At 40.0% G+C, this 24,603-nt stretch overlaps 1 protein-coding gene across 7 annotated transcripts in view; it reads right to left on the bottom strand.

Moving 5' to 3' along the window:
• The window catches only part of LOC125635959 (gamma-aminobutyric acid receptor subunit alpha-4), a 267,090-nt gene that overhangs the window by 235,165 nt on the left and 7,322 nt on the right, over positions 1-24,603 (bottom strand). For 6 of the 7 annotated variants that reach the window (XM_075127948.1, XM_075127949.1, XM_048848416.2 and 3 more), the window contains exons 3-7: positions 18,986-19,053; positions 12,994-13,214; positions 12,809-12,891; positions 11,085-11,228; positions 6,187-6,339 (exon numbers count right to left, since the gene is read on the bottom strand). In XM_075127948.1, coding sequence (XP_074984049.1) covers positions 6,187-6,339; positions 11,085-11,228; positions 12,809-12,891; positions 12,994-13,214; positions 18,986-19,053 — 669 coding nt within the window. The remainder of the gene's footprint in view (positions 1-6,186; positions 6,340-11,084; positions 11,229-12,808; positions 12,892-12,993; positions 13,215-18,985; positions 19,054-24,603) is intronic. The other variant, XM_048848413.2, reaches the window with a different exon arrangement.

Here is a 24,603-nt window from a genome sequence, read left to right as displayed (position 1 = left end):
TCGCTTTTTGAACTGGCTGCCATCATTTGTTCCTTTATTTGCAGCTAAAATGGAGAGTGTATATTTAGAGAATGTTTACACTGCTGTGCTAAACCAAATAGGTGCTGCTTTATTTTAAGTGATAAAATGTGGCCTTCGACTGTAATATTGTGAATCTAAATCCTTCCCACATCATCAATGAGACAAGGCTCCACCATCCCTGCCTATCCTGGGCTGCTCTTTTCATGTCCTCTCTGTTGTTAAGTCTACACATTTTCCCTCTCGAAATAATGGTTGACAGAGGGATTCTTTCAATTGACCCCTGTCACACGTTCCTCCAGCTGCCCAATTGCACGCCTGCCATGGCAGATGTTCTAGATTCTTAACACGTCCCAGATACTTTCATCTTCTTTTCTGGATTACTTTGGAAATAAGGAGTTGCAGAACTCTGAGGAATCTCAGCATTTGTTAACAATTAATTCAGTTTCATACTTAGTATTTTCCTGAAGCATTTGGACATCTGTCTGTATCTCTGGTGGATCTCTAGCTTTCAAATCATAATATTTCAGTTGATGATTCATAGTTTGGTCTTTATGTTGTAGATTTTCAATAGTCAAATCTTGTTTAAGATGGTCATGGCAGCTGCTATCTTGCTGATTCGTGACATTATTTTTAGTCTGGGGGCCCACATGGAAAATGCTGCCTGTATTTGAAATTCAGAGCAACCCCCCACCACACACACACACACACAAAGAGTTTAATGCATTTTAATTTGGGGATTAACCCTCAAGTGTGATTTTAGGGCAAGGAAGATGTGGTATTATGCAGTTATAATCTGAGAATTATGGACAATTTTTATTAAGTCATGTCAAAATTCCTTCACAAATTTCTTGAAACAGTCAAAGTAATGACTCTCTCTTAACATGTGTATAATTACATACTAATTTTATCCTATATTGATTTCATTATGGTAAATTTTATTTAAATATGTTCTGCTTGTTGTTTTGTCTATATGTGTAATTTATGATCTGCTTACACCATGTAATTTCTTTAAAAAATTAGCTTATTTCAACATCATGTTTTACAACTATAAACATGGCAAAGGGTGTTTTAATTTTAGCTCAATCAGACCCCCTCTATTCCGGAAGGCAGCTTTGGCACAGTAGCCGCTCAGGCTCAAACAAAGAAAACAGCACCGCAAAGACAATCACTTGAAACTCCTGCAATGTTCCAAGACATACTGGAGTGCAATCCTCATGAGTAATGATCTACACCAAATCTTGTGGGGAAAGTAAGAAGTAACTGGTATACTGGTATTGAGGCTTTCCAACAAGCCACCAACTTTGATCTGCAATGGATAATTCTAAGATGCTGCCCAACCAAACTATCTGATGCAAATTTGAAAAGGTGAATGCTCAGCAAATATCAGGATGGACAGCTTTTAATGTGATGATTTCTTCTGCCACACCAACCATCACATCTATTGGGTACTGTCCAATGCTGCCAGCACCACCTACTGAACAGAGTACAGTTCTCACTGTAATGAAGAATGTCAGCAAGATGTCCAGGACTCTTGAACAAGATTACAGTGTCCCCATATTTGATGGGGCTATATATTGTAAGGCCAAAGAGAGAGCCAGTGGAGGCGCCCAAAGGAATTTCAGAAAACAATCTTAAGAAGGGTAGATTCCACAGAGACATTTCTTGCTGCAATTGGAAAGACATATGAAGACAGTGGCCTTGAAGACAGCCTCACAGAATCGCAGGTGTATGGTAGCAACACAGCAATCAACGTACTTAAAGGCAAATAATACCACCGTGGATTGAGGGCCCACAACGTTGTAGTGGAGGCTTTATCCAGACTGCAGTGGATAGCATTTTGTAAGTGGGTACAAGACAATGAGAGTGACTGAGATGTAGACAGGTTTCAGAGTAGCAGCCGTGTTAGTCTGTATCTGCAAAAAGAAAAGGAGGACTTGTGGCACCTTAGAGCGATAGCAAGCTCCAAGAATGTCAAAGCACGGCAGCAACACTTTCCCAGCTCAGTCATGCCCTCAAGAATGCACGGGATGTATTGCACAGAGTCTGCAATTTTGGAACATCAATTTCCCCACCTTTGCATTCTGGGACGATTACATCAAAATGGTTAACATCTTAATGTGTTTCATTAGAGCTGAACATGAAAGCAACTGGGACTTGCACCTTGTGACAGTTGTAGAGATGCTACCACTATTTTTTGTCTTTGACCACACCAACTATGCCCTCTGGGTATCTGAGAACATCAGCGATATGAAGTTTCTGCCAGATTATGGCCCCAAAGTTCATGAGCAGTCTGTGCATGGAAATCATGCTGTGGCTCAGTCTAGCAATAAATTCAGCGAAGTATGGACAGACATGGCACTTGAACAAAGAGTAAACTGTGAGAGTAAAGTAAAAGTGGGTATAGGGGGGTTTATTTTGAAACCAGGAGCCTTGGCTAGATGGTTCATCGCTACTCATAAGCACTCAGCGATCACAACTTCCATGAAAGTAATGTGTGATAAGGCAGACTCAGATGTTTCAGAAGGAAAACATGAGGAGGGCATGCAACATGTTGAAGGAGATGTAGATAATGTTGTTCACACAATCACCAACTCCATGACAAAACTATTTGATTTGAATGCTGACTTAATAGACTCACCAACATTGCAACTGTATTGCGCAGAGGTTGCCACCCAGCTTGTTACTGAGAATGATACAGGAATCAAAGCAATGGAATAGTTTGTAGAAGATAGATTAAATTCAAATATCACTGGATTCTTTGAATCAGTGCACAAGCTCAACAATCAAGACATTTGCATCACTAAGAAAAAGATCAAATCTGAAGTTAAAGTGATTGCAGACAGGGAGTTGTTAGCCATCCTGTAGTAGCTGAACAAATAAGAGAGATTAATCTGAAGGAAGTTTTCACACGTTTACCACAGTTCCATATGCTCTAGCACATTCTGATGGTACCCTGAACAAAAACCACAAAGAATAAGCAATTGCCTGAATTAGGAAAAGAAAGAGTCAATGTACCCAACATGCCCACAGCTTGGATAATATAGCTGTTATACAAATGGTCACACAAGGAGGTGCAACTAGCTTTGCAAAACTTGCTGAACTGAACTTCAGAATAGTACACCAGCCTCTACAGAGTTATGAGAGCTGCAAAAGAGTATATGTTGATAAAAGATGATATGTCGTCAAAGATTCAAGTAAAGCTTTTGAGGGTGCACAAAAGCAATCTTCACAAAGCAATGAAGTCAAAATCCAAGATTCCAAAACACCCAACCTACAGCAGTGGAGTAAATTCACTGGAAATCCCAAGAATAAGGCACATATGGTAATATTTTTGTCAGACTCATGGTGTGATATGGCAGAAACTCATCCCAGCTCAGAAAATGGTTATTGCAGGTAGATTCAAGGATGGCCTCATTGCTTGCATCGTCACTTCAGATGGAGCTGTAGATCAAGAATATCTATTCTCATTGCATGAAGAAGCAGATACTCAGCCTCAACATCATGTTGCACATGTTTCACAAGAATACCCTTATGTAGTGGTGTGGTCTCCGGACACTGACGTTGCAGTTCTCTGTGTACATTTTATTCATAAATAAACAGCTCAAGACCTTCGGTTTCATACCGGTATGAAAGATAAATCCAGGTTTATACCAACCCACACGATAGCAGCTCAATTTGGCCAACAACTATGCAGAATGTTGCCAGCAGTACATATGCTGACTGAGTGTAATTCAACCAGAAGTCTGGCAGAAGTTGGCAAACTAAAACCATGGAAGCTTGTCAGGAAAAGAAAAAAAAAAATTTAGAGGCCTTGCTAATTTTGGCACTACAGTGGATATACTTCCTGCACAACTGAAATCGGTAGAACTTTTACTAATCCTTTTCTATGACCCAACAGCTAACTCAGTGGATGTAAATAGTGTACGATATAAGCTTTTCTGTTGCAATCAGGCCCGGACAAGGCCCTCCTCTAACTTACAGTAGTCTTCTGCAACATACCAAGCATGCAAATTACCAGACCCTTATCTGAAACCATGACAGATAAGGGTGGTGAAACACTGGAATGCGTTACCTAGGGAGGTGGTAGAATCTCCTTCCTTAGAGGTTTTTAAGGTCAGGCTTGACAAAGCCCTGGCTGGGATGATTTAACTGCGAATTGGTCCTGCTTCGAGCAGGGGGTTGGACTAGATGACCTTCTGGGGTCCCTTCCAACCCTTATATTCTATGATTCTATGACATGGAGGCTCAGCCTGACATCCCTTCCCCAATTGGAAATGACTAGCAACATGACAAGGGTGGACACATTTCTCCAACACTAATGACACAGACACCAAAGCACTCCTGGAACTCATTATATGGGGTGTAAAAAACCAAAAAGTGTAAGCTCAAGTATAGTTGCTCAAGACAGAGCATGGAGTGCACACAGGCTTACTTGTGTACTTGTGGTGAGGACTGTTCAAAGTTGCCAGTGTGGATCCAGATGAGTCTGACACTACAGATGGCTTAGATAGATATGTTGAATATGGCAAATATATTGACAAAGGATAGACACACATATATAATGTCATATTACCGACCACTGAGAGGGAGTCCATTGGCTATTAGTGTTTTGTTAGCACCATGGTGTTCAAGAGTATACCTGGTTTCTATTATAATGAATGTTTAAAACTTGTGTCAATAAATAACCTATGCATTTATCAATACAAAATATGAGGCCAACATTCTTTAAGTAATGAGCCTTAATAACGTGTCAAAGAAACCTTTTATAGGACTAAGATTTGTTTCTGTCTTATAAAATAAGAAAAATCCCATTTTACTGGCAATTTTTTCTTTCAGACTTGTCTTGACAACTTAGGTACATTTTTGTGGCCTTTTCACTTGTGCAAAAGATCGTTTTGACATGGGTACAAAAATCTTGCATTAGCATACTTGGCTACCACTTTACAATACCATATCTGCCCTAGATAAGTACCTAAGGGACACTTCTATCAAAACAACATAGTTGCTGGTTTCTGTACTGGGGGAGGGGATGCTATGTCACCAACAATGTCCAGCCAGGCCCCCAGACTATTCCATCTGGACATCCCCATTGCCTTGCATGTTACTGCCAATGTACATGGGAATTGACTCACCACTTGTATACCTTCCCCTCTAACGTAATGCTTGAGTGGGGTGTTAAGGTTCTCATTAGATTTATTTTTTTTCCATTACTGACTATTAACCAGATCTTTTTGTGATGCTGGACAGTCTTCCAGTCTTTGCTTGTGTGTTGGTTGAGCTGTCACTTAGAAGTATTCTTATTCTTTTAAATCTATATATAATACGTCTTTTGGCTAAATGCTCTCCAGCTGATTAATCTCGCTTCAAAATACAATATATTATAGAGTCACTTTACAAGATTGCTTTAACTATGCTTGTTTTTTCCATTCCTTTGTTAGGAACCAGTTTGGTTTTGTACATTTTGTCTTCCACACATTTGTTTGTTCATTTTCAGTGTTCGTTGTAGCGTCTCTTTTCAAATTGTATTTTAATGAGTGTCACTTTAATATTTTCTGATCGTTTGCCTAATTGCTTTTTCGGTTCACTTTCATGGAGGCAGCAGGAGAAAAAAGAGACAGTTTCACTGCAATACAGGACCTAAACCTAAACTCCTTACTTGGACAAAACTCCCACTGATGTCAGTGAGACTTGTGCCTGAGATCTGTGCACACATGTACGTAATTCCAAAAAAATTAGTTCAATGACACTTTAGTTGGAGTTACTCTAAGAAGAGCCATGAACATACACCTGAGGGTAAAACTGTCCCTTCTGCAGGCTGAGGGCCTGATTTGGATATGGGAGTTTTCCCATTTGCTTCAATGGGCAAAGGGATGGGTCCCAATAAATTTAACCCTGCTACAATCAACCACATTCCCCTCCAAGTTAAATATTCCAAGTTTCCCTCCACAGTCCAGTGAGCCAAGTTACATATTCCTAATATTTATAATTAGGCAGATAGTAAACAAAGGCCCATCTGCCTTTGAACTTAATTTATTTTCTCATGTTAGCAGCACTGGTTTTGAGAAAGTATGCATATTCTGTCCGCTAATGAGGATTATTCTAGTAAAAATTATTAGAGGAGGAAACATAATTAAATGGAAAAAAGAAAGAAGAGATTATAATTACCAAATACAGTTCTAGCTGGAACAGATTCCTTATTTATCCAAAATGACACTTGCGAGAGGATCACGGTCATAATGCACGGGATATATGTCTGAATCATAAAATAACCCATTTTCCTTCTGAGGTGGAAGTAAACTGTCATAACAACATATTCACCTATAAAATAAAGCGAAAGGAAAATATACTTCTGACTCCGTATACAATTTTGCAGAATAACCATGTTTCTGACAGCCAACCAGCATTAGATATGAAAATATTATCTTCAGAGCTTAGCAATACAAGCAAGGGAAGATGTGTTGCTTAGGAAACAAGAAGGAAAGGAAGTGTGATATCAAACAAAATGGAAAGTAATACGTCCTTACAATGCCATTCTGGAAACATAATATAAAAGACTATAAATTAATAGGTAATGTTAGATTGCCTTTTATGGTTTAAGTGCTATTTAAGAGATCTTTTGGCATCTCAAGAAGAAAACACTCTCAAGGCATACAAGGCATCTATTTACCATCTATCCAGCTGTGGCATTTGTAATATCCATTTCACTGTATATAGACACCATACTATAATATCTAGGTACTGCCTTATGGAACATATTAGTTCATATGGAAACTTGTAATTGTTTCACAAGGTGTTCCCATTCTAGTACTGCTGTCATAATTAAACAGTGAATGAATAAATAAATACTCCGTACTTACATAATGCCTTTAAAATTCTTTACTGGTATCAGGTTTCAGAGTAACAGCCATGTTAGTCTGTATTCGCAAAAAGAAAAGGAGTACTTGTGGCACCTTAGAGACTAACCAATTTATTTGAGCATGAGCTTTCGTGAGCTACAGCTCACTTCATCGGATGCATACCGTGGAAACTGCAGAAGACATTATATACACAGAGACCATGAAACAATACCTCCTCCCACCCCACTCTCCTGCTGGTAATAGCTTATCTAAAGTGATCATCAAGTTGGGCCATTTCCAGCACAAATCCAGGTTTTCTCACCCCCCACCCCCCTCCAAAAACCACACACACAAACTCACTCTCCTGCTGGTAATAGCCCATCCAAAGTGACCACTCTCTTTAAAATGTGTATGATAATCAAGGTGGGCCATTTCCAGCATAAATCCAAGTTTAACCAGAATGTCGGGGGGGGGGGGGTAGAAAAAAACAAGGGGAAATAGGCTACCTTGCATAATGACTTAGCCACTCCCAGTCTCTATTTAAGCCTAAATTAATAGTATCCAATTTGCAAATGAATTCCAATTCAGCAGTTTCAGCCCGCAACTAAAATCCCTCCAACGCATTATTAAGGATCTACAACCTATCCTGAAGGATGACCCAACACTCTCACAAATCTTGGGAGACGGGCCAGTCCTTGCCTACAGACAGCCCCCCAACCTGAAGCAAATACTCATCAACAACCACATACCACACAACAGAACCACTAACCCAGGAACCTGCTATCCTTGCAACAAAGCCCGTTGCCAACTGTGCCCACATATCTATTCAGGGGACACCATCACAGGGCCTAATAACATCAGCCACACTATCAGAGGCTCGTTCACCTGCACATCCACCAATGTGATATATGCCATCATGTGCCAGCAATGCCCCTCTGCCATGTACATTGGTCAAACTGGACAATCTCTACGTAAAAGAATAAATGGACACAAATCAGATGTCAAGAATTCTAACATTCATAAACCAGTCGGAGAACACTTCAATCTCTCTGGTCACGCAATCACAGACATGAAGGTCGCTATCTTACAACAAAAAAAACTTCAAATCCAGACTCCAGTGAGAAATTGCTGAATTGGAATTCATTTGCAAATTGGATACTATTAATTTAGGCTTAAATAGAGACTGGGAGTGGCTAAGTCATTATGCAAGGTAGCCTGTTTCCCCTTGTTTTTTTCTATCCCCCCCCCGACGTTCTGGTTAAACTTGGATTTATGCTGGGAATGGCCCACCTTGATTATCATGCACATTGTAAGGAGAGTGGTCAGTTTGGATGAGCTATTTCCAGCAAGAGAGTGAGTTTGTGTGTGTGTGTGGGGGGGGGTGATAAAACCTGTATTTGTGCTGGAAATGGCCCACCTTGATTATCATGCACATTGTAGGGAGAGTGGTCGCTTTGGATAAGCTATTACCAGCAGGAGAGTGAGTTTGTGTGTGTGGTTTTTGGAGCGGGATGGGGGGGTGAGAAAACCTGGATTTGTGCTGGAAATGGCCCACCTTGATTATCATACACATTTTAAAGAGAGTGGTCACTTTGGATGGGCTATTACCAGCAGGAGAGTGAGTTTGTGTGTGGGGGGGGCGGAGGGTGAGAAAACCTGGATTTGTGCTGGAAATGGCCCAACTTGATGATCACTTTAGATAAGCTATTACCAGCAGGAGAGTGGGGTGGGAGGAGGTATTGTTTCATGGTCTCTGTGTATATAATGTCTTCTGAAGTTTCCACGGTATGCATCCGATGAAGTGAGCTGTAGCTCACGAAAGCTCATGCTCAAATAAATTGGTTAGTCTCTAAGGTGCCACAAGTACTCCTTTTCTTTTTACTGGTATCAGTTAATTTAGTCTAACAACCATTACATAAGGTGGCCATCATTATTAAAAGTGTGAGAAATATTCAGAATGAAATGCAAATGGTGGGTCTTATCCAACTGCCATTGAAGTCAATGGGAATCTTTCCATTTGGATCAGACCCACTCTCAGCTGACATGGAGTGGTTCAGAACTATGGGGATTTGGAAAACAAAATGCCTGGAGAGAAAGAGATTTACAATAATGGTTAAAACCAGTCTCAGAAAGTCATGTAAATAGTACTATAGCAGTCATTATTTTAACTTTAGCTTTAGAATGACACTGTTGTTTGTACATTTATCACTATGACAGAGGTGTATAAAACAATGAATGAGAAAGGAAGGGTAAACTGAGCCTTTAAACATTCACAGTTATATTTGATAGGATAATTGTATATATAAATAGATAGATGGATATAGATTATAAACTCTCTTCCTCTAGGGCATACACCAACCACTGACTGACAGGAGTTAGGAAAAATATTCCATGATGGGCAGGTTATTCTAAGTTGTCCATTTGGGGATTTCTTATACCTGTTTCTGAAGCTTCTGGTACTGACCACTGTCAAAAACAGGACGTTGAACTAGATGGACCTGATCTGATCCAGTATGGCAATGCCAATGTTTCTAGTCTTACAGCCCCCCACTTGATAGAAATTATTTTTGGGAAGTTATATGGCCTGTGTTATACAGGATGTCAAACTAGATGATCACAACAGTTCCTTCTGGCCTTGTAATCTATGAATCTACGGAAGGGAATAGAGACGAAAAAGTAGACCAGGCCAGACCAAGAAGAGCAGGGACAGTCCATTTTGGAGCAGGCCTCTTCAGAGGGGATGAACTCTTACTCATTTGAAATCAAGAGGCTATTTCAGTGAGTCAGGACTACTCACAAGAGAAAGAAGTTTGCAAGATTAAGTCCCAAGACTGTCCTACACCCTGCAGAGGAGATCAGGGAAGGCTCCTGTGCCACTTTCTTCCCAGAATAGAACTATGCACAATCTACCCCCTTATCTTCTCATTCCAGTCAATGGAAATTCCTCTCCAAAAAAAACCCAACAACAACAAAACCAAAGGATTTCTATTGTAGTGGTGGAGTCGCTCCACCAGTCACCACCCATACAGACACACACAGAGTCATGAAAATTCACACCCTTCGGCTAGAAATTACAGTATTAATTAATGATATCACAGGCGGCCCTTACAAAAAGCCTAAATTGAAATCCAGAATTTAATTACAGGAAAAGTAACACAAACAGTCTAGTACAGAATAGATGGCTTTGAAGTCCAGTCTTCACTACAGGTGAAATCCTCGCCCCTTGAAGTCAATGGCAAAAATCCCATTGACTTCAGCAGGAACAGGATTTTACGCCATGCATCTCTGAGCTAGTATTCTGAAGACAAAAACACAACAAGCTTAGACTGCAAGAGGTCTCCAGAAACTGTTTTTTGGTTTTTTTTGGGGGGTGGGGGAGTGGCAGGGAAGTGATCAGGTTTGTCTTATTATCTTATGGATAATCAACAACATCTCGTGCTAATAATATCCAGATATATTAAGAAAATATTTTTATCTTGAAATAAAAAAAAAAGAGAAATCTGTCAAATACATTCCTCAATCTGTTGTTTAATTTTTGTCTTTGTCCTGCCACAGCATTTCATTTTACAGTACCAAACATCAAGGATTTAGTAATGTAATTTTGTAACAAATCAACAATAGATAATATTTTTAAAACAAATTTTATCAAACAGCTAATCAGTGAGATTTCACTTACTGGGTCTACCTTGATATTGTCACTTGCCTTAGTAGAAATTTTAGTAGCACAAATAGCAGCAGCAGGCTCTGTTGTGATTACCACTATGCTACTCTGAATATAGTTCTAATTTATTACTTTAACAACATATTCCGCATGTTGTATTTCTCTTTGGAATTGTTTGCATTGCCAAACAAAAGCAAGTATTTTCCCAAATAATACAGACAGAGCACCGAGAAAGTATTTTTATAACTGGAATTCAAGACCTCTAACAGCCTTAGTTACATGGCTCCTAACTCTACAGATTACATTTTAAGCAATCATTACACACGTTCATCTAGCCTTTCTGACTAGTGACCTCATACTTGCTTTCCAAATGGACTATGGACTCCACTATAGTGAATCTGCAAGTGGTAATATGAAGAACGAAAACCTGAGCTCTGATTTAAGCGTGTATATGCATATACATAATGTGTCAGTAAAAACTATGGAATACCTTATAGAAAAGGCTAGGACAAAATTACGTTGTTAATTCCGCATCTCAAATTGATTCACATTGACGAGATTCTTACCTGTAATAGATTTAACAGTTTCAGTGGATACAGTATGCCCAAGCAGGTCATACTGAACTAAACTGGAAGACTCTTCAGGAACTTCCACAGACTGCTCAGGTCCTTTTGTCCAGGTGTAAATCATTTCACTCTTTGGATATGCATCTAAAACAACATATTGTTAGCATGACTAAATAGAAGTGTCTTATCACACCACATTAAGGTCCTGATACAAAGCCCATTGAAATCAATGGAATACATATGGAACCACCATGAACTTGTGGGGGGAGTGTAGACATAACTAGAGGGACTCAATCTTAGATCCACCCCCTGCCAGTTGGGTCCTAGGACTCAGCTTTTGATTTCTTGCTGACCTGAGTCTGAGAGACTCGTGTGTGTGGACAGAAGAGGGATTTCGGCTCAAACCTAACTCTGAGCCCAGGTTTACAATCAGTGTAGACATACCCCAGGTGGATACATCTGAGAGGCTGGGGACACATTTATTTTAAGGAAATAACACTTATGCCAAGCTCAAAAATTTTCAAAATATTTGCCAAAATCTGAAGGCCTGTAAAAAAAAATTCCCAGCAGCCAAAATATATTCCCAGTCCCCAAGAAATATTCAAATAATAATATGAAATAAAGTGATAATGCCTAGTATGTAGTCTCTACATAGCCAAAACTCATGTTAAAGCCAAATCCAGCCCTCCTTTTACATGTGAAATGAGTATGACCTTTTTATCATTTCACTGAACATATGGTTGGATATTCCAGTCTGCCAAGTGCAATTTCCACTGCATTTATTTAAACTGGCCAGTGATCCCCCTGGAGAATTCTCCCTATATACAGGGAATCTCTGCTACTATATGGCTGTTGTCATAGCCACCTTTTATGCCAGCTGCCATCCATCTGGGAAGATGAAGAGTTTCAGGGCAGGTGGGGCAGCCACACCAATCCCTATGCCTGATTTTTCACTGGTGTAAGCTGAATTAATGCCAGCAGCAGAAGTTAGGAGTACACGCCCTACTGCTCTAACTTCCACTGGAATGGGTGGCCAGAGAACAGGGAGCTGGCAACCAGCTCCCTGCAGGCACACTGTCCACAACATCCGACTGCAGCACAGGGACATGCCAGGGGTTGGACTAGGGGACTAGATTAGATTGTAATGTGATCTAGCAAGCCCTAGGTGGTCCCCAGGCCGCTCAGAACTGCTCTGGGGGCAAAACAGAGAAACAGGGAGCCATGACTGGCTCCTCCTCTCTCTTGTGCCCTATGCAAGATGGAGGCAATACAGAATCTGGCCCAATATGTTACCATTAGAGAATATTAAAAGAATTTAGGAGATCTTACAGATATCTGGTACTGGATTTCTAAAGCTTTCCTTTCTATATCAGACACAAAAGGTCTGAGCCAAAGCCTGCTGGAGTCCTTGGGAATCTTTCCACGGACTTCTGTGAACGTTAGATCAGGCCCTGAAACATCCGTGTGGTCAGAGAGGTGGAGTTTAACTTAATATCTGAATCTGTGCCCCTTTGTCAATTTGCTGCCTTGATAGCACTATGGTCTTGATTCTGCAGCCCCCATATCAACAAAACTCATATGGAAGTCAATGGGCTTTTTCTATGCATAAGGCGTGTGGCTCAAGCCTAGTATTCAGAAACTTCAGTTATGATACAAAGAATTTTTAAAAATCCACATCTGTTTTTTAAAACTAAAGCTTCAAGAAATTCATAATTGTAACTTACAACTCCCAAATTTGAGAGGACAAGCATGACCATCCATTGGAAAATCCACTAATTTCATGGGACATTCTGCACTTATGGTAAGCCTATAATGAAACAAATTGAATACACTTTGGTTTGGATTTTGTCTCGGCAGCATAACTTTTCTCTACAGTAATTGAAAGAAGCCAAACAAATAAACTGAATACCTCATTGTGTATAAGATGGTGCCATTTCTCATTATTCTAAAGAGTTTGTTTGGGGCTGTCATATTATGCGAGACGGATTTTTTCCCGTTCCTGAAAAAAGTGTCCGGTGTCCACACCTTCGAAACCATCATATTATTAAGTCTTAAAATTTCAATGGGACCATCATATTTTAATCTTTTGTCCACCCATGTCTGACGAAAGAAGACATCCATTGTGTATTCCTATAGCATATTGTAGAAAAAACAAATGTTACACTTTTATGTGTAGGTTTCCTGTAAAAATCCCTTAGGAGCAAACAAATGAATGGCGAAGTAAATGTTGTTAAGTCAACTACAAAATATATTGCTACCAATTAAAGTGAATTGTACACTTCTTAATACCTTAATTTCCCGTATTAGTCATATAAATAAATTGCTATACATATTTAATCATACAGGAGCAATTACTATAATCTAATAAAATTGCAGGAAGCAGACAATTAAGCTTGTACTCTAGCATATAACTGGAAACAAAATGAGTAATGTGTAAAATGTCAATGGACTGTAAAAAAAAATCGATGGATTTTTTGTTTTTTTTTTTTGTTTTTTTTTTACAGCTGGACAGACTGAAAATATAAGGACACATGATTTCTTATTTCTCCCAAGTTCACCAAAATCACACAAGAAAATATACATCTAATATCAACTGACAAAACAGGTGGTTGACTGAAAAGGGATCAATAGTTCTTTTGTCACATCTACAAAAAGTGTATATAATAAACCCTGCTCCTGCAAACATTTACGTTTTAACTTTAAGCACCTGCGTAGTCCCATTGACTAACATGGGACTACTCATGTGCTTAAAATAAAGTATGTGCACAAATATTTGCATGATTAGGGCCATGAATATGTAACAAGAACACACACACCTGAATGAATGCATGAAGGAAGGAATCTTTATATGGTACTTGTTATCTTGGGATATCAAAGCACTTGCACACTGTCTTATTCGCATAATATTGGTTTAACAGTGAAGGGCATTATCCCCTCTAGCTGTTATGCAACTGCAGTTTTGTGCTAAAACATCTTCAAATTATTGTGATCTAATTTCTTTATGACAATTTTCCGAGAAGCGTATGAAACGTAAAACCTCCTCCTTAGAGACTTGATGCTGCAAATCCTTCCTCACACGGGTAATCAATCATTGGGCCTGCTCAAAACCACTGGAACTACTCATGTGATTAATGACTAGTCAGATGAGCAATGATTTGTAGGGCTGGGCTCCTAATTTTATTGTATGATACAGGTGGCTTGGCTTCGGGAACTTGTTTTGTGTACAGAAGGAGTACGTAACAATATGCATTTCTCATGATCAGGGCTGGCCTTACCATGAGGTGAACTGAGACAGCCGCCTCAGGTGCCAGACTGTGGGGAGGTGCCACTAGGACCAAAGTGTAGAAAATTGTGTCTGCTGCTGGTGCATATGTATTCTCTCCACTCTAGATGCACAGAGATGGTGGAGTGCTGTTCTGGAGGAAGGAGGACACAAGCGACATAACAGGCAGGCAGGAGAAAAGCTGAGAGGGAATAACAAAGCAGCAGGAGCTACAGGGAGAGAGAGAGAGAGAGAGAGGAGGAGGAGCCTCTGATGTACCTCTCTAGCACCCCCAGGAGCCTGGACTGATTAACACCAGCTTCTCCGGGAGCTTCCTGTTTCCTGCTGCTTCCCTGAACCCACTTGAGGAGAACAAGCAGTCAACTGAAGTAGTAGGAGCCAGTTAAGCCCTTAAGACGTTGATATCTTCCCTCACTCAGGCCCTGCTTATTTGTCCTCTTCAATTGAGTGTTGAGAGTCACTATAGCTGGGACAGAACAGCAGTCATGAGTGAAAGAAGAAAACGCCCCTCTGGGGCAGCATTCAGAAAAAGAAAGCAAGCAAAGGAAGCTTTTCTATCTAAGCAGGAAGGAGCTCTCCTGAGATACATAGACACAAATGTTCACGGTGAGCCTTCCGGCCCCAGTGAGGGATGTGAGTGGTGAGGAGATGCCTGATCTTCCAGTTAGTCAGACTGCAGGTGACCTGGCAGCCACTGCAGCATCCATATCTCCATCTCAAATGGATGTAAGCAGGCACATTCCTGAAGAAAAGTGTAGATCAGAGAAGAGTATGGTGGAGGCGCAAGAAACAGCTCCTGCTGTTTAGTTCCTTAATTCTAGATGATCTAGAACTGTGGACCCACTTGAGCAGTAGCCGGAGGAACTTCCTTGTACTGCATGGGCCACAGCAAATGAAAAACTTCATGTTTCCCCAAAACAATGAAAATAGAACTTTCCATCCAACACATTACTGGTGTGAAATTCCCAATGGCGACAAAGTGGAGAGACCATGGCTTATGTACTCAAAAACCCAGAATGCTGCATACTGTTTTTGTTGCAAACTCTTCCAGTCTAATGTTCCAGCCACATTGGGTTCTACAGGAACAAAGAACTGGAAAAATCTGGCTAGAAATCTGGCACGCCATGAGAAGGCAGCAAATCATCAGAGAGCATTCCATAGGTGGAAAGAGCTTGAGATGAGACTAAGGTTAAAGGCCACCATAGATGATCAGCATCAAGAGAAGATTGCATCAGAGTCTCTTTACTGGTAAAATGTTCTGAAAAGGCTCATTGCCATTGTGAGAATGCTTGCTACCCTTAACCTAGCACTGCGTGGCACTTCAGGTCAGCTGTATGTGCCAAACAATGGAAACTTCCTTAAAATTGTGGAGCTGATGGCTGAGTTTGATGCTGTACTCCAGGAGCATCTAAGAAGTCACCACCCAAGAAATGTACACACACCACTAACTTGGAAAAACCACTCAAAATGAAATCATACAGTTACTGGCAACAAAAGTCATACAGAAGATTGTGGCAGATCTGAAGTCAGCAAGATATTACTCTGTTATTCTGGACTGCACACCTGACATCAGCCATACGGAACAAATGCCTTTAATGGTGCGTTTTGTAACAACAAGAGAACCTAGTGAAAATGTCCCTGCAATGGTGACTGTCAGCATTTTCTAGAATTTATTGGCATTGATGATACTATAGAAGCTGGTATGACAAATGTGCTTCTTAAAAAGCTGGAAGATACGGGAATTGTGATAGCTGACAAGAGAGGTCAGGGCTATGATAATGGTGCCAACATGAGAGGAAAGAAGAGAGGAGTGCAGACACAGATCCGAGAGTTAAACCCTCGAGCTTTTTATGTCCCATGCAGTTTTCATTCATTGAACTTGGTGGTCAGTGATGCAGCATCAGCTTCTAGTGAGGCTGCTGAATTTTTTAATGTAATTCAAAGCATCTTTGTATTTTTCCTCTGCATCAACTCTTAGATGGCAAATTTTGAAGCCACATCTGGGAACATCCTCTCTGACACTGAAACCACCGAGTGCCACATGATGAGAAAGTAGAGTGGAGGCAATAAAGCCTATCAAACACCGAATTGGGAAGATAGATGATGCCATAGTTGCCGTTATGGAGGATAATGCTATGACAGGAACTCTTCATGGGAGAACAGTAGCAGAGGGAAATGGAATCACCAGAAACATACATAACCTCAAATTTCTGTGTGGCTTAGTGTTGTGGCATGACATACTGTTTGAAATAAATATTGTAAGCAAGAGACTCCAAGGTGTTGATGTATCTGGAGCAACGGAACAACTGGACAAAGCAAAGTCATACCTACAGCTTACCGGTCAGATGGGGGATTTCAAAATGTTCTGAAGAGTGCACAGAAGTTGGCAGAGGAACTTCACACTGAAGCTATTTTCCCACCCATTCAAGAATACAAGAAGAAGACGACATTTTGATTACAGGGCACGGGATAACCCCATAAGAGACCCCAAACAACAATTCAAAGTTGAATTCTTTAACCAGGTGCTAGATTGTGCAATACAGTCAGTTGAAGAACGTTTCATGCAGCTCAAGGAACACAGCAGTATATTTGGGATGTTGTATGATTTCCAAAACTCCTCACTATACCTAAAGACGACCTACACCAGCAATGCAGGGCACTAGTGACAGTGTTGACATATGACAATATGCGCGATATTGATGCGAGCGATTTAGGTGATGAACTAAAAGCCCTTTCAAGATACATTTCAGTAGGATCAACTCCGAAGGCTGTTCTGGAATATATGTGCACAAATAAGATGACCACCCTCTTTCCAAATGCTTTTGTTGCTCTGCGCATATTTCTAACACTTCCCGTAACAGTTGCCAGTGGAGAATGCAGCTTCTCCGAACTGAAGTTAATAAAAACACATCTACGCTCCACGACACAGGAGAGGCTGGTCGGCCTTGCAACCATCTCAATAGAGCATGAGCTGGCCCAGACTGTGGACCTTCACGAGGAAGCAGTTCAAATCTTTGCACCCAAGAAGGCACGGAAATCATCACCCTGATTATTCAAACAGATAAAAATGCCAGTGTTTACTATGCAGACAAGAAAAGTTAAATTTGCTGTTCAGGCATTTGAAAGTTAAGTGTTACTTAAAATTTTTGAACAAGGCATTTTAAGTTGTTAGTTCTACTTTATTGGGGTAGGTAGCAGAGCAGTACCATGAGAGGAGCAGAACAGGAAGAAGGCAGAATTGAGACCTTTCAAAGTTTTGGCCCAAGCGAGTGGACATGGGGGTGTCGTTTGAGCTCCCCGCCTCAGGTGCCAAAATGTTTGGGCCGGTCCTGCTCATGATCTTTCACTGCTTTTGTCCTGTTTTGTCTCCTTCCCCTTACACCTTGTGTTCATTCTCACCCCTTGCTAGATCATGCCCAATTCAGTTTATGGCTTTGCAATTCTGTATTATGTCTAATGTTATGTCATTGAGCTCAATAAGGCTGCTTGCATCCGTAAAAAGTACTCAACGTAAGTAATGGTTGCAGAATTGAGCCTTAAATCATTAGCGCCTTGGGGCAGAGATTTGCCAATTTTAGTTGCCTGTAAAGTGCCGAGCAGACCCATAGTGCTGTATAATTAAATAAGCGGAGCTAATAATTCACAATTAATAATTTAGTTGACAAATACAGTCTTTAGTCTGTGGTGATACTTAATTATCTCAAATGTATTCACTACTCAGATTTACTTGGGGCCAGATTCTGATGTCCTTACTCATGCTGGATAGCACCCTAATGCACAAGTGCAACCACTTAACGAGCAAGGTGCTATTCAAAAGCCATAAGGCCTTTGAAGAATATCTTGTCTAAACTTTACTCCAAAGCTTAGCAATGTATCTACATAATTTGAGCTTTGGCGCTTGGCCACATAAGTCACACAACATATTTTCTTTTCCCCTTATTAAGGGCTGGGACTTGCACCATAGAAGTCAATGAGACTGGATCAGGCCTTGAATGAGTGTGGAAGCCTTTCAGGCACAAATGTGTGTACATTTAACATTTGTCTTCTGTGGCTACTCATGCATGTCACTTTGACATTCACTTTTTGCAAACTGGTTTTCTGGTAAAACTCTCATTTGAATGTTTAGTGAAAGTGTTGTCAAGAGGGGCATGAAGATGGATGACAAATTCATTTGAAGTGAAAATGTCAACAAATATTTGGGGAATAATGTCATTATTTACCCATTAGTAATAAATACTAAATACTAATAAGCTAGGGAGGCAGAGAAACGCTAGCTCCAGAGGGGAAAGGCATTTCTGTGACCTCAGAGAAATCATCTGCTCTCCGTACAGTGCTCTCAGATACCCCACTGGGCCTGAGTTGGCTCCGACACCAGTATAAATCTGTTGTAAAGTAATTGATGTCAATTCTTTCTACCAGTTTAAAAACAGTCTGAATGAGATCAGAATCAGGCCTGCTCTATCTAATTATAGCCTACAAATTAAGCTGCTGGTAATCTTTCCTACTTTGCATGACTGACAGTACAGTACAAAGTCATATGAATTAAGCATTCACTCCTTACTGCAGTTAATGGTTTCTCAGCACCAGAAAATGGTATTTTAATTCCAGAAGTACATACCATTTCTACATCAGAAACCGGTCCAAAACTGGTGACATATATATCTGTTTTGACTTCAGTAACAGGACCTAACATATAAAAAGGAAGTGAGCAAGAAAAATCAAATGTTGCAGGTTAACATGTCTCAAAAATGATATCAGCACGTAAGCCACATTTTATGCAGTTGTCACTCTGAAGATTCTTTGGACTAATCAGAAGAAAATACATAGACATGTTCTCAGAACGAAGCCTACTGTAATTTACAACAGTTGCACAGTGTAAATTATGCAAGTGAAGGTAATTCTCTAATAAGTAAATCATGTATGTTTACAATGCAAATTCTCACTCAGAAAATATACTTTGACTCAGTGGATAAGAAAACAGGTGCCACAATGGAAAGACTTAAGCAAATTAGTATTTTAAACAATTAGGGACCTGATTCAGCAAAACCTTATTACCAAGGCCAAGTTATTTACTACTACTACTAACATGCATAAGTCTACTAAATTAATGGGAATACAAGTATTGTAAGCAGTATGCTACCTTTGACCCATTCTTGCAACTTCCGCTGATATTAGCACAATGGCCATGAAAGTTGCACTGAATACTTATATCCTATGCTCGTCAATAGATTGGATACAGCATGGGAAATAACAGTTCACTGCAAAGATTCTCCAGCTAAACCCATCATTGTTCTTTGCCATTCTATAGAGAAACCACCTCCAGAAGACCAATAAGGATCCAGCAGCTAATAAGGGCCTGATCCAACTCCCATTAAAGAAAATGGAAAGACTTCTGTAGCCGTTAATGGGAATTGAATCTATCCCTTCTGAGACAGCTAAAGGGGTGCTAAATAGTACTAACTATAATGGGTGTTTTGAGATGTGGCTACTAGTTCAATAGCAATTTAACTTGGACCATCAACTCATGTCATATATGCTATTAAACAGCCATTAGATAGACGGTAACAGCTTTCGGACATATTTGATCTGGTTTCCAGTCTCCTGAGATTCACGTTTCTAAAGAAAAGACATTATCTGAGTCTATATTAACTCGGGCTTTTTGATAGTTCTTACAATCCAATAAGAAGCACATAAAAACTTGAAGACTTTGTTTCAAAGGCAAAGAATGTCTGCCTCTTGTAAAACTGTTGTATGCACAGATGTCATTTTAAATCAAAATGCAGAAATGAAAGGAAAGAAGAAAGTAGACAACTTGCAAACAAATGAACTATTTGTCTCTTCAGCCAAGTGCACACATTGCAGACTACAAACCAAAAGCAAATTAAAAGTTTGTAAAATTATTCCATTCAACAGCCTGCACACAATGTCTTAAGGAAAAGTTAGGAGAAAATGCCAACACTAATCTCTATTTCTCAAGGGCATAAGAATATTAGTTGTGTATTTTAGATTATATAATCACTTTAATCAGCTACTTTATCTGTTAGCTCTAAGCAACTGAGTTTTAACATTCCTCAAACTCTTTTACTTCCTCTTTCTTTTCAAAGTGTATTTTCCCATTTTGATTTCACAGATTGCTATAACTTTATAACTGCATCAAAATCACCAAAGGCACAAACATCCATTGGAATGGGGGATTCTTGCAGACACAGACTGATTATTTTGGTCTACTAAATAGCTGCAACATCATGGATGACAAGTTTACAGAGTGTATTAAATGAAATCACTCTTTGGAGTATCCTGAAACAGAAGATGCAAAACTAAGGCCAGGAAAGTGATTTAAAGTCTCAAATTAGGCAACACAGAGGTCTAATGACAGTACCTCATGGGACCAGTGTTTGAGTAACTAGTTACACCCTCACATCACAGGTAGGTGGAGGCTAGAAGCACTTAAGAGTAGACCTGTGTGACAAGCAGAATTTCCAACATTTCAAAATATGTTTTGTTCCTAATTTAAAAAAAAAAAAGTTATTTTTGGGTCAACTGAAATATTTCATTTCAATTTTGAGATTTGTTTATAAATATTAATTTCTGAACAAAAAGTCATTTTGAAACAGAAAATCAGTTCCAAAAACATATCAAAATGAAACGTTTCAATCTTAAAGCGCTTCCCCCCCCCAAAAAAAAACCGAAGTTTCGGCCAAACAGACACGTTCCCACGGGAAGTTTCCATCTTTACAAAATGACATTTTCTGGTGGAAAAATGATGCATTGGAAAACTTTTGATTAGCTCTGCTGCAGAAGTAAATGTGATGTGAAGCTGTGATAAAGGAGCATATGACTTTCTAGCAACTACTTCTAGTCAACTCTTGGAATAGGTTTAATGAGCTCCTGACACACACACATTCACACCATGTAAAGGGATCTTTAATGGAGAATAAAGAAGGAAATAGGAGCTCCCAGAGAAGATCTCTCTCTAACTCTCTCTCTCTCTCTCTCACACACACACACACACACACACACCCCTAAAATTAAGGGACTGTTCACTGACTTCAATTGTGTTGTCTCATCTAATATCAGTGAGATACTGAAATTAATTCCTTGCATTTTAAGGCATTACAACCCAGAAATCATGTCACTGTAAATAAAATCATTTAATTTTAAACGTTTTTAGGGGAATGTCATGCTTACAAAAGTAAAAATTGAAATATTAATGACAGTAGTTTACAGAACTAGACATAAAGAATGCAAGCAATGTTCAAACTTTCACCTAGAGTTCTACCACTCATCCTAACCAGCAACACTCTGCTTCTCCTATTCTCTGGCCACAGGCTACCAATCATGCTAAACTGTTTGGTGATTTGGAAGTGTGTAGTAGGAGCAGGTCACTTTGACTTGAGACTAAATGACACTCCGGCATGAAAGCACTGTACCACTTATCTTGAGATTATTAACTATGTAATCAGAATGACTTGCTACAAAACCCTAACCTGCTGTTATTGATAGAGTGGACATTTATATATTAAATTACCTTAAGCAAAGGATTGTACAGAAGCCTATTAACACTGGATTTGATCAGTAAAAATTGCTCGTCACTGGACCACGTGAATGTTTCTGCACATCAACAAATCCTCAGAAACAATAAGGAACTATTTACAATACACTGGTGGTTAGTATTTTTTTAAATCCACTAAGGAGTAGGGGCGTCCTACACACCGCTATGGGCACTGTCAAGCCTGAATCACGGCCTGCAAGATAAAATGCTTCTAGAGCTCCTCATGCAGGATTAAAATCAACTCAAGCAAAAAGCTAGAATTAATTGGGTGTGTGCAGGGAAGTTAATGAATTACTGAAAGAAACAGATTCCAGCCCCTAAAACTATGAGCAGGCCACAGGATAATAGCATAGGGTTCCCGTGATTGCTATTCCAGCATATGGACTGAATTGTAACTACAGGCCTCCCAATGCCTCCTATGAAGAGGTTCTGGGCTACTGGAGCCTTGTAAGTTTAATCTATTATCTCCTCCCCTGTGCCACCCTATCCTCAGTGGACAACTCTAGGGTGACTGCAGGAACAATATGGAGGTTACGTGGTGCAGAAAGCCTTGTATGGACCTTGGCAAATTTCACCATTAGAGAAATTTTGAACAGAAGAATTAAGAAATTAATTAGGGGTTAAAGTTTGCGCAGAGCCTTCTGTGTGTGAAGTGCAATTTAGGTGCTAAGCATTGTTATTACCATTATTGGGAGAACAGTCCCTTGACCACTGGGGTACATAATCTGTTTTAGGATTGTCCCCAAAGGTATGGCTAAAGTCAACTGGTACAGCAAAAGCTGTTTGTGGATGATTTGGTACTCTCTCTTTTTAGGTACCTTCTGGCTAGACAATAGAGGAAAACAACATACATTTGGGATTGAGAAGCCATCAACCAATACAGTTCAAATAAAACCTAAAGAGCAATCGGCAAGAATAGCAGAAGGAAACCTGAACGGGGCCACAATTTTGGTTTTAAATTGTGAAGTCATGGTAACCGAGTAGGATATTTTTTAAAGTGACTGTTTAGTGGTCATGGAAGGTCCAAGATAGATAGCACTGGGCAATGTACCCCCCACAGCCTGTTCAGACAGACAGATAGAGAGACACCGCATAGGCATAATCAATTCTCAAATACCAGTGCCCCTTCACCTACCCATGTGCCTGAACCCTGACCCTCTCTAGGAATAAGGAGACTGCTCAGTCTCTTTGCCTGTTCAACTCTTAGTCTCTCTGCTGAAACTGCCAACAAGGGTGGTACTGGTGCCAATTTCATGATGTAGGCACCTGTCTACTGAGAACTGGACAAATATCACCAGCTAATTTTACATAGATCACTGAACAGCAGACAGATGGTAATGACTTCAGTCACAACCAGCCTGGGTTATATTCAAAACAGCCAACTACAGGTAAACAGTCCTATATCCTTGGAATAATCCCCTGACTCATCCAATCTAACCATCTGAGGAAGACTGGACAATTGCCTGGAAAACCAATCAGCTTCATGGCACAGTTCCCAGTGATAGCCCACTGATGATTTTTAATAAGTACATTAGGCCATATGATGTAACCTTGAAGCTATGTATGAATTTTTAATAGAGGCTCATAATTGTAAATATTTTTCTATCCTCTAGAAACAGACTAAATTACCTCTCTGTTTTTCCAGTGTAGCTTGTGGTTATTTTCTGGCTTACTGGATGTCAAGTCTAAATTAAAGGCCTTACCCCACAAGCCCTCCCTCACTCAAGTATTTCTTGCTCACAATAGGAGCTCTAAGGATTTTCAGAAGTAGGCCTTAAACCATTAACAAATGATGTATTGGTCTCTCTGGACTGGTAGGGAGTGCAAACTCTCCAGAACGGATGCTCAGATGCTGAGCACTGAGCAGCTAGAGTGTGCCCTGAGGATGGGTGGAAGGACCTTTGTAACAACCCTTTGTAACAACCCTAATGCTTGGAGTGGAGCTGTTCAGCTCCACAAAGAATCCATGCACACTTTCACCGATATGGGCTCTGCAGGGGAAACAGGCAAATCCTCCTGAGCCTCAGAAGTTATTAATCAATTAAAAGCTGAGAAAAAATGCTTATGTCTATCATTCAAGTGCAGTACAACTGTGAAGTGACTGTGTAAAGTGGCATTATGGGAATCCATGTTTACTGTCTCTCAATTATTTCCAGATTAAGTAGGCACAGTTTACAAATATAAACAAGGTACAGGGGATTTTTTGGGGGGGGGGGGGAAGAGAGCACATTTCTCTAACTGCCAGCTTGTCAAACTCAGTCTAGATTCTGACAGTCAAGCTTCATTTTCAGACATTATCACTAGTAATAAAGACTGTGCAGACCAAATAATGCCCTGAGTGAACCTGTGTAGCCCCCATGCATTCAGATTATGTTCTCAGTGACACCTGTGTAAACCCATTTTCTTCAGTGAGTTTACACAGGTATAGCTCATTAGAAATTAGTAAGCAATCCTGTAGATTATGAACAGAAAGGAGTAGAATCCATCATATTGCCTCTTAGCTGCATCAGCTCTGTCAGGGCTAACAGAGCAAAAAAACCCAAATACATAGTTTTGCTAGTCATGTACGCAAATACACACAGGAATGGATCTGTTGAAAAAAAAAAGAGGCTACTTTTGCATAATTACTTTTTAGACTAGAACCACACATTAAATTAAACGGGGGGTGGAATTAATCACATCAA

This window comes from Caretta caretta, chromosome 4 (genome assembly GCF_965140235.1).
Source record: "Caretta caretta isolate rCarCar2 chromosome 4, rCarCar1.hap1, whole genome shotgun sequence".
NCBI lineage: Eukaryota > Metazoa > Chordata > Testudines > Cheloniidae > Caretta > Caretta caretta.
Note: the sequence above shows the minus strand (reverse complement) of the source record. Positions and strands in the feature narration are given on the sequence as shown.